Below are 16487 nucleotides of genomic sequence, written 5' to 3'. Positions count from 1 at the left end.
AGGAGCCCGCCTCGGCGTGAGCAGCGCCGCGGGCTGCCAGCCCGCCCGGGGCCGCGGCGCCGGCGCTGTTCGTGCGCCGGGCTGCTGCCACCGGGGCGAGGAAAGGTCTCGTTTTTGTCGTTAGTCGCGGCCGCCCGCCGCACAGCGCCTGCTCCAAGCGGCGGCGGGAAGGGGAACGCAGCCTTCCGAGGCGCTCCTTGCACGTCTGTAATTTACGAGCGCCGCTGTGGTTTCCTTAGCGAGGCACCCCTACCTATAGAAGCCACGTTTCCTAAGAATTTGGTGTTTGTTCTCAGTCCCAGCCCGCGTGCGTTCCTGTGCCCGAGCGTCCGCCGGCAGCGCGCCGAGGGCCGTGACGCGCGGCTGGGTCTGCGCCGGCCCCGCAGGCCGGGCGGAGGCGCCGTTCCGCCCCGTCACCTGCTCGTCCCTCGCCGGGCGCGGGGTGCGCTGCCCCGGCCGGCGCTGGGGCGGCCCGCAGCCCTCCGGAGCACACCTCGCGCTGAGAGGCTGCGAGAAAACGGGGGGAAGCACAAACTCAGCAGCCGCCTCCGCAGCGCGGGCACGGCGGGCACGCCGGCCCGGCCCGGCCCCGCCTCGGCCGCCCTCCGCCCCGCCCGGGGCTCTGCCCTCTCCCCCCGGGACCCCTGCGGGCTGACCCCCGGCGCTCCCGTACACCTCCCGCCACTGGCGGAGGGCATCCGTGAGGCCCGCGGCGGGCAGCGGCCGTTCGGCCTCCCCGGAGCCGCCCCTGGGCGGGCAGCCCGGGCCCGCCCCGCCGCCAGGTGCGGTGCCGCCGCCCGCGGGCCCAGGAAGTGCCGTCACGGCGTGTGCCGGGCGGGGAGGCTCCTGCGGGCCGGGCCGGGCCGGCCAGACCCTTCCGTCGGCGGGTGCCGAGCCGGGGCCGCCGCCGCCGCCATGAGCAAGATTTCCAAGTTCTTCAAGGGGGGCGGCTCGGCCGCCTCCAAGGGCCGCGGGGGGCCCTCGCCGCAGGAGGCGCTGGCCCGGCTGCGGGAGACGGAGGAGATGCTCAGCAAGAAGCAGGAGTACCTGGAGACGAGGATCCAGCGGGAGCTGGCGGCGGCCCGGCAGCACGGCACCAAGAACAAGCGAGGTGAGTCCTGGCCTCCCGGCGGCCGGGGCCTGCCCGGGCCCCGCTGCCCTCCGCCCGCCGCCGGGGAAGCCCGGGCGCCCCGCGGGGCCGGCGGCGGCAGCGCGGGTGCCTGCGGGGCTTTAAATCCCAGGGTTCAAAGGCCTCTGGGTACGGGGCTCTGTTAGGAAGAGGGGGGACTCGGGGTCTCGCAGGGGCTGTCGCTGGGCCGGGTCTGTCGGCTCCGCAGGTACGCGGTGCGTTCCGTCATCCAGCGGTGGACGCCGAGCGAGCGACACGATGGTGGCTTTGGGTCTTCGGCATCTGTTAGTGTTTAATGCGTTGTGGATTCGTCGCGGTGGGCTGATCGCGGGGTACTTTATTCCTCGCTAATGTCTTTGGTTCATGCTTTGCACCGCAGTCGAAGCAGGTATCGGCTGGATAGCTGGTGCTGCAAAGTACTGTTCAACGTGCAAAGCTGAGCGTTGGTTGTGCAGATAGCAGAGGAGCTGAAGCGTGTGAGGATCTCTTGTATGTTCATGGGTGAATTCACATTATCCCCACTGTGAGGGTTGGAGAATATACTGCTAGCAGCTGAAAAGCAAAGTTATTCAATGATTTGCCTCAAATCACATAGGAAGTATGTGATATCACTAAAAAATGAACAATAGTTCAGAGCATTAGTAACGACTGGTCTGGTCTGGGCCGCTGTTGGCTGCAAAGGAGATGATGCTAAGGGATAATAAGGTCTGGATCCTGCTTATACTGATGTCATCTCTGGGAAGCAAATAATGGTAGCCAATGTCTTGGAGATATATAGGCCTTTGAGAAACAAGTTAATCACTTCCTAAAGTCACCTGGAGTCTTGTTTGTCTACCCTGAGCTTTATTTTTCTTTAAACTTTCTTTAAACTTTCTCTAACGAGAAAGTAGCTCTTTGCTCTTTCTATTGCTGGATAATTTAAAAAGTTAATGCCATGTAACTTAGAACTTGTGAGGAGCTGCGTGTTAAAGGTGTTTTGGTTAGCCCTTTAATGTATTTGTAATACTTCAGCATTTAATAATCATTAGCAAAAACCATTTATTTAGAAAGGATTTAAAAGCGTTGGTCGAGATGGGACAGATTTGAGGGCGCAAAAGTAAAGCCAGTTCAGCAGCGCAACTGAGTGTGCCGCTCTGCAGTGCGGGAGCCGTCAGGCTTGTCCCGGTCCCTGTTCTCCCCTGGCTTCGACTGGAGTGTCTGTCTTGTTCCCTTGTGCAGGTACTGGCACCTGTGTGCTGGTGCAGTGAGCTAGTTCAGGAAGCTGATCCGGCTGAAAACTAATTTGCTGCAGGACAAAGTGACCAGATAGCTCCCAAGACTGGTTCACTGTGCAATTGCCCGAGCGATGGGGCTGATGCAAGAACACAGGCCTGCTCCTGCGACTGTAGCAATTCCTGTTTAGATCCAGACACACTGCTGTGGAACTTCATCCCAAGGCTGGACTTTAAGCTGGCATGGTTGTAGGAAGAAGCAATGCTTCCTGCCTTGGTCCTGCCCCCATGCTGCTCCCTTCCTTTCCTTGGCAGAGCTCCCTGAAGGGTGTGTTTCAGAAAAGCTGGATGCAGCTGTAAGATGTTGTGGGGTTTTTTTGGCTGGGTTATTTTACCCAGGGTACGTTAAGTTCCACTTACTAAGTTGACTCCACAGCTGCACAAGTGCTCGGGCACATGTGAAGGAGAGGGTGGTGCACAGGCAGGCATGAGCAGTTGTTGTTGGGAGAAGGTGGATCTTCTCCTTTAACTCATCTGGCTGATGCTGGTTCCAGGTGTTTGTCAGACTATGCCCTTGTGCTTCAGGCATGCAGCGTTTGACATATGAAGCTTTTCTGCCAGATGTTTGTTTCCACTCCTGTGCTCAGTGTGCAATTCCCCTCGTTTTACCTATGCCATTGTTTGTGGAGTCATGCTGCAAACTGGATTGTTGAGCTGATTGTGGTTAAAAATAACTCCTTTTTATCTTGTTGTTTGCTCAGGAGCCTGCAGTTAAGGACAGTAAAGAGACAGGAGTAGGGCAAGAAGTACAGAGTGGGTTTTTTTTCATGCCAAAAATGGCTCTAAAACCAAAATGGGATAGTGTAACTACAGTCAGAGGAGAAACACGAGAAACTAACCTTGCTGTGCCAAAGTGCTTGAATTTAGCAGGCTAGTGAGTGAACTTAAATCCCCAAGAATACCCTTTCATTTGATATGTCCATTGCTTTATAGTTTAATTGCTGTTGGTTTACATATAGCAGCATATTAGCTGGAAATCAGTGCTAACCAGCAGGTATTGTAGCATTATGTAAACATACACACAAATGAGAGAATAGAAGTTTTAATCTACCTTGCCTTGTTAAAGCGAATGTTTCAAAGGGACCTCATAGCTAATTTTTAATGTTGTTTTTTCTTAGTTGCATCTGTGGAGAAGCCTGTGGAAACTAAAATGGGAGTGTCCGAGACTGGAGCAAGATGTGTCTAGGTATAGAAAATGCACCAAATTAGCATGATCTCATTTGATTTTTAGGCACCTGAGTCTGAGTCAGTTATACTGACACAAGAGAGAGAAGATTCAAGCACAAGCAATTTTTCGTGAGTTCAGATGACTCTTGAATGGGTTCATGTGACATCAGCAGGCTTAACTTGATTTGAAAGCTGTGACGTGTTAGCTATGCAAATAGATGTGAAACATCACTTAAATATTTTTGGCTTCTCCTTTATCTCTGCAGTTCCTGTACCTAATCTGAAATCAGCTACGCTTTTGGGGTGATATGGTTCCAGCATTCCCTGTTAATGTCCTACAGTAGCTCGACCACTTGAGTGTTTTTGGAACAGCGATGTGTGTTGGAATTCCTCCTGCATAGGTTATGTCATGATAAGCAATATTTCTTTTCACAGTTAGCACTGCCTTTTAATCTCGCCCCATTTTAGATACAAACTCATGATTTTTTTGGATATCTCTTGCTGTACTTTTTTGGGTATCTCAGTTTCAGCCAGTGCACAGCTGCCAACTTCATCTGTAAATTGGCTTTTCATCTTCAATATTTTGAAAGTCATACAGGAAAATTTAAAGGACAGAAAGTGATACTGAATATTTGAGAACTCTGTTTAAAAGGAAATGTGTCTTCTGAGTGTGCCTGTGAAAATAACATACATGTGAATGAGTGTTGTTTTAGCCTGGAATCTTTCACAGATCCTAAAAAATGGCTAAATGAAAAGAATTAAGTTAAAAGAAGCCATCCAGAATAGGATTAAATGTTAACCATCAAGAGCCACATAGTACTACTGAGGACAAAAACTATAAAGTTGGAATAACAGGTAGATGCTGCTAAATATGTTGTGTGGTACATTTAGGCAGGGCTTATGTAGCCGTGTAGCATTCCTTTTCAATGAGTTAGTTGTAACCAGAAGGCTGTTGAAACCAAACAACAATGTAGTAATTGCACGTTAACACGGACAGGGCTGTCATGCCTATGGCAGGGTGTATGACAGGTTGGGACTGAGGGCTTCTGGTGGGGAGGTATGAGGAGGCCCTTCGCGTGTCTTTGTTCTGTGAGTTACAGCTATTGTTCTCTGATCTTCATGATCACATTTCAAGTGTCTTGCCACGAACTGGAATAGTTATAACAAGTCAAGTGTATTGTTGTTCTTGAATTAGCGCCTCAGTTGTAACTGTATGTGGCTTTCCCCACAAGGTTTTAAGCATTATGAATGCTGATACTGAGCTAGTAAGGTGGTATGATTTTTATGGCCTCAGCAGCATTTCTTTCGGCTGTCCCTAGTATAAGGGAGATCAGAAGTTGTATGCATCGGTCCCTTGCAGGACTGAAGTGGAGGTTTGTGAACTGTATCCAAGAATGAGATCCAGCATTTTCACAGTGGTGTTATATCTTCTGAGGAAACACTCTTTTCCTTCTTCACCAGTTTGCCCCGGGAATGTTAAGGATTACTAGACAATGCTTTTATTTGTGCTTCAGAAGATGAGATCGACAATTCCCATATTGATGGGTGTTGGTGGTGGGCTTGACAGGTAAAGGTGTTGTTATCACTGTATTGTCTTTTCATTCTGATCTGTCATGAAACCATGAGGAGGGTGCCACAACTCTTCTATGTCACTAATTTTGTTCTCTCCTTTAGAAACCTGGATATTCAGTGTGGCCAGGATTACTATTGCCCGGCTGGCCATTTCTGCTTCCTTAACAAAGTGTCAGCATAGTAGTGACACTGGAAAAGTGTCCTTCTGTATGTTAATAACAGTAGTTCTTTAATATGCATACTTGAACTGACATAATAGTCTGCTGTTGTTCCAGCCACTTGTCTTGAAAATAAAATAAAAACTCAGATTAAAAGCAGTGGTTGCTAATCTATGAGCTGTATCCTGCTTGCTGGACTCAGCAGTAGAGCACAGGAAACATGCTAAAGCCCAGCCAACTGCTAACCACTTTGTAATGAAATGCAGGAGTTGAATCGGCTTCTTTGGAGCACAACAGAGAGAGTGTATGAGATTGCTTTTTCCCTGGAGAAGACCTCCACCTCTTCCTGGTTGAATTGGTATTAATTACACTTGATTTCTCAGACTCTACCCCTGCTTAGACTCTTCCTCCCTGGGCTGTCTTCCTTCTTTGAAATCTTTGGAATGGGCAACACCCTTTTTCAGTGCCATTCTTAGACCTTCAGTGAAGTAAGTTTATGTTCTCTTCTCAATTTCTTTATTTTTTGGTAGATATGTTCTTCTTCAGTTTGGTTATTATAATGCAGTAGCATTTCTGTGAAGCATTTCAATCTTCTTGTAAGAGTTGCACACAAATTTTAAAATGCCTGTATGCACAGTAGAAAAGCACTTAAAAGTTCATGATAGTCTGTAAAACACAGAAAAATAGATTTCAAATAACAAGGAAATTCTCATATCTTAGCTATAGGAGCTACTATTAAAAAACACTGTACAATGAACATCATTCATTTAATATAAATGAGAAAAATCCTATAGTGTGGTGTGGGAATTATGCCTTGGTTGATAAGGAAGGAGTATGAATTGATTTCCTATGAAGTGCTTTGTTCTGTAAGTCACTGGTAAAACTAAAGAGAATTAATAAAGATGATATGTTGCACTACAATAATTAGGAAAAGCTGTTTATGAATAGGTGAAGTCACACAGAGTCTGGCGTCTTCTGTGGTTTCTTAATTTGGGTGTGGTTTAATTAAATCTTAATACTTCAGGATTTTGAAAACAACTGCTTTGTGTGTAACTGAGGAAATCCATTTTCTCTCTGAGGAGCCACTAACAACAGCACCATTACAGAGTCCCATTTCTGAAAAACACTGACTGGAAGTATTTCTCTGTGGTAGCTACTTATTCCAGCTGAAGCCTTTCTGCATCAGCCAGTTAGTGCTCCTCAGTCCACAGGGCTTCAGAGTCTTCTCTGGCACAGCCAGTGTTATGCACAGTTTCGGACCATTAAACTTACCTGGAATCTCTGTCTTCCTAACCTAAGAAGCCAGGATCAAATTTTGATTCAACTGAAGGTGAGGAAGAGAATGGCTGGTGTCCTAATGCTACCAATAATAAGCATAAATAAGTAGGGAAATAATAAGTAGGTGAAAAGATTATTTGGCATTAAGCCAAACTAATGTATTTTGGAATTGCCAATGAGAAGTTCTCACATTTGCTATTTGCATGACATCATCTGGGGTTCATGCATCTTTTTCAGAATATGCATGAACTTCAGACCATCCCCCAAAACCTGGGAAAATCTTGAATTTGAATACTGTGATTAATCTGTTGTGATGGCGGTTTGCTGTCCTGAAACATTTTACTGCAGGTGCTAGAAGCCATTGTGTATCTTAGCCTGTGTGAATGCTTGTCCTTGCGCAGCTAATGATGAGCAATTTTGACCATGTTGATTCAAGCATTTGTCAACAAAGCACTAAACATTTTAGTGTGTTGTTACACACCATAAATCTGTGCCCCCTCCTTGGAGGGATCCTGACTTCATTTGAAAAGTTGTGTACCCCAATGTCACGGCTCAGTGTTACTGCATGTGGGCAATTATTTGAATAGGACAGCAACAGTAAGTGCTGCTACCAATTGTTTTGAGTTTGGGGGGCTGCAGCTGCTTGCTGGCTCTGAACCTGATTTAAAAATTAAATGTAAGAGGCAAAGGAAAGGACATGGGTATTAATAGCATTGAAACAGCAATGGGTTAACTCAGTCTTTTGGTTTTTCTTGGTTTTTTTTCTTGCCTGGCACATGTGTAGTTTGGAAAGGACAGTGGTCAGGAAATGCTTTGTGGCAAGATTGTGTGCGTTCCACTCCCAGAGGTTGAGAGAAAGCCCCTTTCTCCTCCTGCTTGTCACGTGCATTTATTCTGCTAATGATTTACTCTGGGCAAAGTATGCTGCTCATAACTTAGCAAATATAAAAGACTAATCTCAATGATTTACAAAGATAATGGCGAGTAACTAGAATTGACTGTAGCTGTGTCTACAAAGTTCTATATGTTTTCAAGTTCTAAGGTTTAAAGATCATGCTCCTAAGTGATTGTAAGAAACAGATGCAGCTGAAAGCCAGAGAAATGTGAGTCCTCCCCTGATGTAACCCACCTGCTTGGTTAGGCCATTTGGGCTTTCCATTGCACTTGACAGTTTCACTGCTGCTGAGACAAAGTTTAGAAAGCAGCGTTGGTGGAGGTGTCGTTGTCATGACAGATCTTCTTACGCTGTCTTCCTTAGTTTTTACTTATGTTTTGCAACCTCTTCTTTTCTTTCTTTCCTGTTTCCTCCTTTCTGAATTCTCCCTGACTTTTCTCTTTTTCCTCCCCATCTTCCCTGCTTTGCCTGTGTGCACAGGATGGAGTTCAAGATCTCTCGCAGTGGAGGAAGAAGCTGCTCTTCCCTGTGGTGCTAAAAGGAGTTAATCTAAGAGAGCTTCCCAGCATGTTCATGCAACAGCATGTTGGTGATAAACAGGCTGCTGATCTGGTGTGGTCAAAGTTTGTCTCCCTACTAGTAAGGTAGGAGGGTGAGAACTATAAATTCTGCAGGTCGGCTTGGTGCTGAACTACTTGTCCTTGCATTTTGCTATGAAAATACACAGTGCGCTTTGCCTCTTCCCATTCCAGCTGCCTTACAAGCACTGAAGAGAAAAAAGAGATATGAGAAACAGTTGAGTCAAATTGATGGGACACTTTCGACCATTGAGTTCCAGAGAGAGGCATTGGAAAATTCCCACACCAACACAGAAGTGCTCAAGAATATGGGTTATGCTGCACAAGCTATGAAAAAAGTACATGAAAATATGTAAGTGCTTTCTAATAGCTTTCAGGTTGAGCTTACTAACCACTTTCAAACTATTTCATCGCTACAGCCTATTGTATCAAGCCAGCCAGTTTTGACTTCATTTTTTGTTCAGGTGTTTAATGTCAGGAATGCTATTGGTGCTGTAGTGTTATTTGGCAGAAGAATGTCTTTTCTTAACAGCAAGTCTAGAAGGAAGTCCGCTGAACTAGAGAGATCTGTGTGGTACTTTTTTTTTTTAAGTCTGCCTTGGCAGTGGAGACTGGCCTCTGCCCTTGGTTTTTCCAGAAGAAAACTTAGTTGAAGAAACTTAAGTGGACTCTTTTCCTCCAAGTGCATAAGCTGGACTGTGTGATTCAAAGTACTAATTAGACTTGAATAAAAGAGAGGGCAATTTTTTTGTCCGTGTAGAGTTTTTACATGTCCTATATTGTTTCATGAGGTGCTTTCCTGCCTGAATAAACAGAGTTATATCAGAAAGGTTGTTCTGGGAGAAGTAAACAGGAACTGAAACAATAATGACGTTAACAATAAGGGGAAGCTTTTAAATGGGGTATAGTCCTGTTAAGTTCCCCCCAGTTCTCGTGAAGGCTTAACATCAAAAAATGTCCATCTGTAAAGATGCTGACCTCGGGAAGGAGATGGGATCTGCCCGGGCGATGTGACTGTTGGCTGGCAGAGGTATGAGAAGCACAGAGAGGGAGAGAGACAGACTGCTGCAGTTTGACTTTTGTTATAATCCTGAAGTGGAAGAAATTCGACTGGCTAAAACACACAGACGCTTGCCAGGAAACATTAAGGTGTAGGTGAGGGAAATTATTGCCTGTGGGTTCTGCCGTTTATACAGCCATGGGCATAAAAAGAAAATAGGGTCTGTTCAGGTTTTTCTGAGTCTCTTCTGTAGCATTTGAATGATATATCTTTAAAAAATGTTTCCATCTTATCTTGCCAGGGACTTGAATAAAATTGATGATTTGATGCAAGATATCACTGAACAGCAAGATGTTGCCCAGGAAATTTCAGATGCTATCTCAAACCGAGCTGCCTTTGGTGATGAGTTTGATGAGGTTAGTACTTCAGGCCTGTGAGTTTTAGTTGTTAAATGACTCCATAGTTATTTTGTTGTGCAGTGGCTTGTTCCAGTCGTTTGTTTCTCAGAAGGTACGGGTTTGAAATTCCTTGGTTCTGGCTTACCCTATCTAGGACATTTTTACAATTTTTAGATATATATGTATAAATGAAATAAAATTAATAATATATATTATATATAATATAATAAAAATCTATATATGTAAAACATAAAAATATTTTTTATTTATATATAAATTTTAAGAAAGGTGATTTTAACTGCACTCCTGTAATTGTTATTCTCATTTGTACCATGGAAGGTCACTGAAACGTGTGATTTGTACTGCTCCAAGTGGACACAGAAACATGTAATTTTTTGCGCTCCAAATAGACATCCGTTTGACTAAGTACATGTTCCTATCCCACGAGCAGGCAGCTGTTCACAATTCTGAATATTTGGACCAGTTTTTTAAGGACGCTTTTGGTGCTTGGAGACACAGGTCCTTTCCCTGTTTTCCAGATTTTCTACAGAAGTAGGTCCGTTAGGTAGCAGTAATTCCTGTTGGAGGCACTAAGGTTTCTTCCTTGAGCTCTTTTCTTCTGAAACCCCCACAAGGCACTTAAGGCCTGAAAATTTGTTGCAATAGCTTTCATCCAGTGTCCCTGGCCTTGATTTTACATATCTAAGCAGGGCATTACTTATTTCTCATCCAGCCATGGCTGAGGACTCAAGGGTCAAGTATACTCAAAATTCTTGCAATCTGTGGAATGCAGAGCTGAGGATCAGACTCAGCATCACAACCAGTTTGGTTTTGTTTTTTAACTATGTTTTAAAGCGACCAAGCACTAGAGATCATTTGAAGAATGTCCTAAAGAATCAAACAATTCACTCCCTCCCCAACTGATTTGTTCCTATGTGCCCAAATGGACAACAAAGAAAAATACATATGCTTTATGATATTTGCTTGACTGGGAGGGAGGGGAGGTTTCATTCAACAGTTATAATTTGTTGAAAATAGTAATGATTCTTTGTATTTTGTTCCTATTATCTGCTTTCCTATTTTTCCACTTTGAATGTAAATAGACTTTTCAAGAAACATTTAATCAGTACTGGCACAAGGAATGGGATTTGGCCTGTATAAACTGAGCTTCAAACAACTGAAAAACATACTGCCATCCCAAACAGCTATACAGTGGCACTTACTTTTCATCGGGGCTTAACTTTTAGGAGTCTAGGCTTAGTAGGCATGTTGTAGATTGACCTGGAACTTCCTAAGAGATACTAGTCTAAGTTGATGGGCATGTTTCCTATTCTGGGAAAATAAGCCACTGTCACATGGGGCATCATTGTACCAGCACCTGCCTTTGCATAGGAGCCTAATACTTAAGGCACTTGTCCAGTAATTGGGAAACCTGGTTTGCAGGCCACTTCAGCTTAAGAGCACTAGAATCAGTGACTTAATTGCTGGGTTATGGGGTGATTTGTGTTGGAGGATGATATTTAATTTTATTTTTTGAAGGGCATTTTCACCACACACTTGGATTTCCTCTTCATGTGTGTGCCATGGGTGTAACGAGATCATGGAAGCATGTAATTTCTACTGCTCTAGATAGAGACAAAAACATAAGGGTTCTTTCTCCCTGGGTTGACACAGTGTATATCGTGAAGAATGCAAAAAAGCTCTGTCCTACCTGAGTAGGATGCTCACTGGGAGGGGTGATCCTTGCCTGGAGGCATGTTTCTGATAATCAAATGTGAAATACACACATTCCAGTGGACAAAGCCTGGAACTTGAGAGTTCATGTGGTATCTTCCCTCTGCTCTCTTTTTGGCCTAGGTTCAAGAGGAGAAAGGAGATTTGATACAGCTACTGCAATACTCCACAGCCTAGTTGTAGAGCAGTTCCTGAGTTGTGGGAAATATAAGTTAAATCCATGCTTAAGGATGAGAAGAACTTAAAACTTGAGGCTCCTACTTTGAGAGCAAATGTTCTAGCCATTACATTATTATGTTAAAGGTGTAGGGGTCATGATCATGGTTTCTTTTACTTTTTTTTATTTTTTAAAAGAGAGTGTGTTGCGGCTGACACTACTTCTTAATTGTTTACTTGTTCAGCAGAGGTTGGTAGGGACTAATTTGGTGTTGGAGAAGGTTAGATGACCATCTAGAGGTCTTCAGAAATACCTGTTTCCCTTGACTTTACAACAACTTGGACACTAACCTTTGAAGCTTGTATTCACAGCACTGACCGAGGCAAAGTACAGACATATTTTTGCCTCAGCTAAATGCCTGAGTTAGACATGGGGCCCCAACTTACACATTTCCTTGAGAAATCAGCTGTGAATTGAACACCATCAGGTGTAGACCTGATGCTGAAATTTTTAGATGTTATCCTAGGATGATTTGTGCTGTGAACTAGGTCAGGTAGGCAAACTGGAGCCTTATTTTTTTTTTTTTTGCCTTAAAATATAAAACCATGAGAAAGTAAGTCTATGAAGGCCTGTGGTGGCTGTGTAATTAACTATAATTAATTTTAACTTCCACGTTGGTGATAAGCAAGGTATAAATGGGTAAGCAGAGCCCATTTCAATACCTAGTAGATCTCACTTTGCTGCAGCCGCTCTTTCCCCAGCCACTTTTGCCCATTGTTTCTTTTTAAATCATTTTATCAACGTGGCAAAGGTCTATTTCTCTACAAATATGTAATATTTAGCTTCCTTTCTTTGGGAAACTCCAGCCAAGGAATAAGTCTGTGGCTTTTTTAAAAAGTGTATAGCCTTTTGTTTTTTAGTATTATACAAGTGGATTAGATCATCTGTCCAAATCAGCTTCTGCAGCTAAAAGCCCAAGAGTGTTATGTGCTTCAAGAGTGAATAACAGGACCCAGGAGGACAGCTCTGATTCCAGTGCTGCTTTGAAATCATATATAATCCTGGGCTTGTGTGATGGGGCTGAAGCATAATGTTTAATGACCGTCTTAACTGGAGGAAGCTATTTGCTTTTTAAAATGGGAGAAATTGCACATTAAAATTAGAATCCGTTGAAGAGTACAGGCTCTAGATTTGGAACAAACCTGAGGATGGCAAAGGGACCTTCCCCCCACCCTGCCCCGTGTTTGCCTTTTTGATGAGTATTACATTGCCATCAGTTTTCTTTCTAATTTTATTCCTTTTCCTGTTTCTAACTTCCACTGTCCTTCTTTCAACTTTCAATTAAGGTTTACTGTTATCACCTACATTTAGTAAAAATTATACTTGTGATATGCTGGTTTTTGATATTTGTTTTCAGATGTAAACTGTTTTTCAGAAGCACTTAGCTTCGTGGTGGTTAAATGTGCCCTTGCCTAAGATCACTGTCAGGACAATGAATTTGTAAATAATGTTTTCCTTGAATTTAGGATGAGTTGATGGCAGAATTGGAAGAACTGGAGCAAGAAGAATTGAACAAGGGAATGAGAGATGTCAGGTTGCCAAGTGTTCCATCCACATCGCTGCCTTCTCGCCCTGGTAAACTGACTGCTTGCCATTTTACATTTCTCATGATTAAGCCATGCTGTGAGAAGGAAGAGAGGAAGAGAGAGTTCCAGATAATGTATTTAACTCTGTTTTAACTTTTAAAGTATTACAGATTCCTTTTCGTATTTTTGTATCTGTTTATCAGAAAAAACAGAGTGGAATTCTGGTTTGCTGTATGAAAGCATTTGGGACCAAATTCTCTGTAGATTTGGGGTGACAAACTCAGGGAACTTGACCTTGCACATATACTGATGCATCTCCTACTGAAATGTAGTGAGATCACTGAGGAATGGGAAGATTTTTTTTTTTTCTTTTTGGCAATTAAATCCTTAGTCTTTTTTAATTAGTCTGACCTAGATTCAAAATGTTTGCGTCACAAAGATCCAGCTTTGTAGAGTAGTGGTTTGATATTTGCCACTGGTATTTTAATTAGAAATGAAGGAGGCAGCAGGAAATACACATTTAAAGAAATATTGTCATTCTTTTGCTTTCTTTCTACAGAGCAGACTTATTCCTGGTGTTAAGCAGTAGTCTTATTTTTCTGTAGTTCTGCGCTGTTCATTTGGAATTAAGGCAGGGACAGTCAACTTTTACTACACCTTTCACTGTGTCCTCTGTCACTCTTGTGTCCTCTTTCACTGTTGTTCTCTATCAGCTGGAAGACTTGCTGCATGCTGATGCTGGTAAAAGAGTATAAATATTTGACGGTAAGGACAGCACACACGTGGCACAGGTTGTTTATGGTGCTTTCTGCTGCAGAACTGGTTACCTAGACCAGCTCAGCTCAGAGACTCTTATGTGTGTTTTGGCAGACGGCACTTAAATCCTGAGAAGCAGTTTAAAATGTTCAAACTGGGATTGTGGCCTCATCTACTGAAGTCAATTGCAGAACAGCTAGTAAAAAAACCAAACCAAACCAAACCAAAAATTTAGGAAAACCCAGTGCAAATTGCAGTCTGGGCATTTATGGCTTGTTCATACATCTTCTTCCAGATCCAGCTGTGCCAATTGACATTTTTATTAAACCCAGGCCGTCTCCATGTGCTTCTCACTATCTTAATTTGATACTTCATCTGTCTGAATGGCTGCTTCAGGCAAAATTAGTTGGTTACAACTGTATAGTTTAAGGCCTTGCAAAACTGGCTTATCTTTTCTGAAACTCAATGCTTACTGTTACACAGCAATAGAAAAATAAGAACAGTTAATGGTTCTATAATGCTTCTAATTGGAGATGCATGTTACCCTCCTGATTTTAGAGGTGAGGAAACTGAGATGGAGCAAGGCATAGTGACCTTCCCCAGTCGCACAGTGAGCCAGTGGCACTTGCAGAGTAGGGACTGGACCCCTGGTCTCCCGTGTCCTTCTCCCACCTTTAGTCTCCGAAGGTGGTAGTTGCAGCCCCTCTCAAGATGGTGGCTCCTGGCCATACAGCTGCCACAGGCAGGAGCCAACGGTCTGCTGCAAAAACACACATGCAGGTGTACTGCACCCGGTAACAGTGTTCCACTGATGTTTGGAGGAACGCAAATTCTGACGTGAACAGCCCACAGATGGAGACATGCTGAGGTTGAACCTGGGCTCTAGGGCTTCCAGTTTGTAGGTCAGTGCATGAAGACTATTTGGGTGAGGGTTTAGTTCAGCGAATGTGAAAGATGCATGATAGGAGATTTGGGTAAAAAAAAGAGAGAGAAAGTGTACCTGGTACAGAGCTGGGGCTTGCTGTTGCTGTGAACACAGCAGTTAACTGATGTCACCTGAACAAAGTAAGTTCAGGAATTTCTTTCTCCCTTTTAATGAATGACACCTCTCATTAAAATGGGGTGAGTCCATTCGGAGGCTGGACCTGCGCATGCAGAGCCCTTCAGTGCTATTTGGAAAGGCAGCCGGATGCACAGCCAGCCAGGGGTAGGTCACTCGTGCCTGCTTGAGTGGCGGTGAGAGAACTGGCAGCATTCTTGTGGACACTTGCTCTCTGTGTCAGCTTTTAGAGATTAAATGTATTTTCTGTGGGAGTCCTTCAGTAGGAGTTACATCAGACCTATATCGTTAACCTCAGGGTTATATGTGAGATAATGGTGGGGCAAAATAGTCGCATCTCTCGTGAGCTTCGTTCCTGCGTTACTTATGTTTAGCTTGCTACTCAGTAAATTGATCTGAGATCTTCACACTGAAAAGCACTATGCAAATGCTCATGCTAACAAATAAAATGGTTCTAACTGTTACATTAGTTGATGGTTATTGTTAATCTCTCTGCAGCATCGACCAGGAAGAGAGCGGAGGATGAAGATGAAATGAAGAGGCTGGCTGCCTGGGCTTCATAAGAGCATGGTCTTTTTATAACACTGAACATTAGAGCTGTAATGCTGTTTTATAACCATACTGATTTAGTGTGGTTGCATTTCATACAGGCTGATTTTTTTTTTTTATGGCCAATCTTGCTAAGAATAGTGTTACTGCCATATTACAAAATTAGTTTAAAACCAAACAAACAAAAAATACAATAGTTGCCAAAACCTCCAAGCATCAAAGTTTTTTTTCAGCCTTAGCCAGAGATTTGTTTTATTAGTATCAGTTTTTGTTAGGTAATGTCTTACTATATCTTGCTGCTTTGCCTCACTTATGCACACAGCTGGATTCATTGAAAAAGTTCAATAAGTCATCAACGCCCTATCCTAGAGGGTAACTTGGTTCAGACTATTTGAATATTAGCAAAACAGCTTTATACATGTCCTGACTTGCAAGTTCCTTTGAGCCCAAGAGCTAATAGCCATTCATTTGGGCATGGAGATTTAAACAGTCTGCCTGGAGCAACTTCTGGTGTCCTAGATATTAAGAGGAAGCTCTTCTGTAGGTTTTTTGAAGTGGGATAGGTTTTTTGTTTTGTTTTAAACTTTGGCCAGAATATTCCATGCACTTTTATAGGTCAAGTTGAATCATATTTTGAACTATTTCCAACTCAGTTCAAGAACAGTTTTACAGTGATTGGGGAAAATGAAATGTCCAAGTTCTTTTAGATCCCTGTCAAACAAAACTGATTTCCGCTAACTCTGTCAAAAATCCAGAAGAGATTTGACCTTCCTGTGTTCTTCTCCTCCACCATGTCTTTCTAGGGTGAGTCTTTACGTAGTACAATAATACCCATCCTCAAAGGAATTAGTAACACATCCTTTTAATTATACATTTTCAAAATAATTTTAATTTCTGAGCATTTGCTTCTTTTCTCTTACTCAGTTTCTGAACAGAAATAATACTAGCGTGTTGTATTTGAAATACCTTTCTAACCCTGGTTAAAAGCTGATTCTGAATTACTTGTAAAGTTGATGTGTTACTGTCCAACTGACAGCTTTTTAGCTTAAGGAACAAATGCCACTCTGAGTGCTAAAATACTACATATATAGAGAAATCACTGTTCAAATACAAAAAAAAAATTAAATAGGCTACTTTCTACTAACAGATTTTATTAAACAAGACTTACGCTCTATGCTAGTAGCCTGCTGTCAATCACA

The 16487-nt window shown here is 43.4% G+C and overlaps 1 protein-coding gene across 1 annotated transcript; it reads left to right on the top strand.

The window, feature by feature from the left end:
* Positions 1-915: 915 nt before the first annotated feature.
* Positions 916-15302, top strand: CHMP4C (charged multivesicular body protein 4C; the record flags this gene model as incomplete). The annotated part of the gene is made up of 5 exons (XM_082330373.1): positions 916-1111; positions 8223-8400; positions 9350-9464; positions 12864-12972; positions 15238-15302. The coding sequence occupies 5 exons, from the start codon at positions 916-918 to the stop codon at positions 15300-15302; spliced, it is 663 nt and encodes a 220-aa protein (XP_082186499.1).
* Between the last annotated feature and the right edge of the window lie 1185 nt (positions 15303-16487).

This window comes from Platalea leucorodia (assembly GCF_965183815.1).
Source record: "Platalea leucorodia genome assembly, chromosome: 1".
Taxonomy (NCBI): Eukaryota; Metazoa; Chordata; class Aves; order Pelecaniformes; family Threskiornithidae; genus Platalea; species Platalea leucorodia.
Note: the sequence above shows the minus strand (reverse complement) of the source record. Positions and strands in the feature narration are given on the sequence as shown.